The sequence below is a fragment of the Galeopterus variegatus genome, unplaced genomic scaffold (genome assembly GCF_000696425.1).
Source record: "Galeopterus variegatus unplaced genomic scaffold, G_variegatus-3.0.2 Scaffold860, whole genome shotgun sequence".
NCBI lineage: Eukaryota > Metazoa > Chordata > Mammalia > Dermoptera > Cynocephalidae > Galeopterus > Galeopterus variegatus.
The window spans coordinates 165,692-168,357 of NW_007726971.1; the positions used below are offsets into that span (position 1 = coordinate 165,692).

Here is a 2,666-nt window from a genome sequence, read left to right on the forward strand (position 1 = left end):
CCCGCACCTCGCTCAGCCAGTGAGCAGGAACCGGTCTGTATGTGGGATCCGAACCCTCGGCGGGAGCGCCGCCGCACTCCCAAGCGGCGCACTGTAGCAGTGTGCCACCAGGCCGGCCCTTGATTGATTCTTTTAATGTATTAATTGTAATAGTTAAATTTTAACCCTTATTATACTTCCTCTCATCTTGGAGGGTGAGCCCCAGATTAGATTGATTCTTTTAATGTATTAATTGTTAATAGTTAAATTTTAACCCTTATTATACTTCCTCTCATCTTGGAGGGTGAGCCCCAGATTAACTATAGGCTGCTAGAGGCAGCAGCCCCACATCAGTGAATCAGAAAGATTTTTCTTTTATACGCTAAAATTTTAATTTTGTTTCATGATATATTGTCACTTTTCCAATTTCATTTTCCAGGAACCCTCTGGATATTGATGCCACTGGTGTGGTTGGACTGTCATTTAGTGGACACCGAATCCAGAGTGCTACTGTGCTCCTCAATGAGGATGTCAATGACCAGAAGACTGCTGAGGCTGCGATGCAGCGCCTCAAAGCGGCCAACATTCCAGAACAAAATACTATTGGCTTCATGTTTGCATGCGTTGGCAGGGGCTTTCAGTATTACAGATCCAAGGGGAATGTTGAGGCTGATGCATTTAGAAAGTTTTTTCCTAGTGTTCCCTTATTTGGCTTCTTTGGAAATGGAGAAATAGGATGTGATCGGATAGTCACAGGGAACTTTATATTGAGGAAATGTAATGAGGTAAAGGATGATGATCTGTTTCATAGCTATACAACGATAATGGCACTCATTCATCTGGGGTCATCTAAATAAAGCCATCTTTAAAGTGGCTTTCACAATGTATCAACTTTTGGGTTCTACATTGTCCAGAAAATGTAAACTTGGGATATGTCTATTTCAAACAAAAAGAACCTTAGCTATATCTGTTTTTGTAGCTTTGATTGATGCTCTGAGTTCACATTGAGGTAGTTTTTAATATATTAGGTGAAGGACAGCTTTGTCCATAACAGTGCACAGATCAGGAATTGACAGCTTTTGTATCAGGCACAGGCAAACTGATTACGGCTGTGCTGCACCAGATCATGTAGCTGCTGTGTAATGTGACTGTAAGTAGTCTTCCTGTGTAAGAGGATGAAAGGGGATCATCAGTAGGATGGAGGTTTAAGACATTCCACGACGACCTCTTTGCATTGTTAGATGATCTTTTAGCAGAATCATGAACTTTTTTTTCTCCCTTAGTAAAGGAGAAAAATATACAGATGGCTTGTTTGAGAAATCTTTCTCTGCTTTTCAATTTTACCAATTTTTTCAGAAGCTGTAACAATATTTATCACTGACTTTTACTTATTTGATAAAAATTAAAGAACTATTTTTGTTTTGGTACTCTAAAATTCAGTCAGATAAGTTGACCAGACTAATTTGTCCATTTTCCTTTTTTCCTCAATAAAGAAACTGCAAGAGAAAAATCTTATTTCCCACCTACCTCTATTTAGCTAATTGGCATACCAGAGAATTATATCACTTTATTTTGGTTTTATACCAATAAAACATGCCTTAGAAACTCATTCAGATAGTGTTTTGCATTTCATTGCTTTTGGTGAGTGAATTAAGGAAATAAACTAATCCTTTGTAAATTAAAATCCAGAATAGTAGGTGTTTGTCAGCTAGTCAATTCTGTTAAGTTCTCAGTAGAATGATTTTCAGGTTTGAATTTCTAATTATGCAAATATGAAAATGAGAGATGTGTAGAGAGCACCACTTTTCTTTTGGTGTCCATTCTTTCCTTTTCACATACTGATAGAACCTTTGGTTTTCAGTTAGGCACATTCCTTCCAGAACAAAGACTATATTTCCCACTCTCCTGTGCAGGTATGACTGTGTTCTGGCCAGTTTAATATGAAGAGAAATGATCGATGTCCTTCAAAATGGCATGACCATTTTTTTGCCCCTTTTTCCATCCTGCTACATCTTGCTTTGTAAAAGGCTGCATCAAAGAATATATTTCATTTACTTTGATCCAAGTAAAACGAAAGCCCTTACCAGCCAAGTAGAAATCTGGCTACATCTTGCTTTGTAAAAATATATTTCATTTACTTTGATCCAAGTAAAACGAAAGCCCTTACCAGCCAAGTAGAAATCTAAGAAGGAAGGAAGGTAGACCCTGGAGTTAAGACCTAGAAATAGATGCACCCTGCGGAGTCATTAATGAGGGGGTCCAGTAGGCTGCTTTATTAGTACATTTCTCTCAATTTTGCTTAAATTTGATCATTGCAACCTAGAAGGCCAGATAGCAAAAGGTCTGTCCCTTAACTATATTGCACATGTAACAAAAGGAACATGCAAAGAATTACAATAGAAATAAACTTTTACAAATCTGACAACATTCTATATGCAATTTGCAGAAATTTTCAAGAAAAAATAAATGTGCTTTTGTCGTTTTATACTCGCACCGTCTGGCCAGATTAGAACCACCATAAATTCAGTTTTAATGGAAACAGGCTCCAAATCCTCTTGATGGGAAATCATGAGATTTTAGATTGCTGATTTGATTTTCAGTTGTAGAAACTGGGTATGTGTTGGCTTAACGAAAATCCTAAAATAATAAAATGTAGTAAGCATTAGTAATAATATCCTTGTTAAATA

At 37.3% G+C, this 2,666-nt stretch overlaps 1 protein-coding gene across 1 annotated transcript in view; it reads left to right on the forward strand.

Moving 5' to 3' along the window:
* The window catches only part of FBXO22 (F-box protein 22), a 37,265-nt gene extending 35,386 nt beyond the window's left edge, over positions 1–1,879 (forward strand). Inside the window, exon 7 of the mRNA XM_008572984.1 lies at positions 419–1,879. Coding sequence (XP_008571206.1) covers positions 419–836 — 418 coding nt within the window. The 3' untranslated portion in view covers positions 837–1,879. The remainder of the gene's footprint in view (positions 1–418) is intronic.
* The last annotated feature ends 787 nt before the right edge of the window (positions 1,880–2,666 follow it).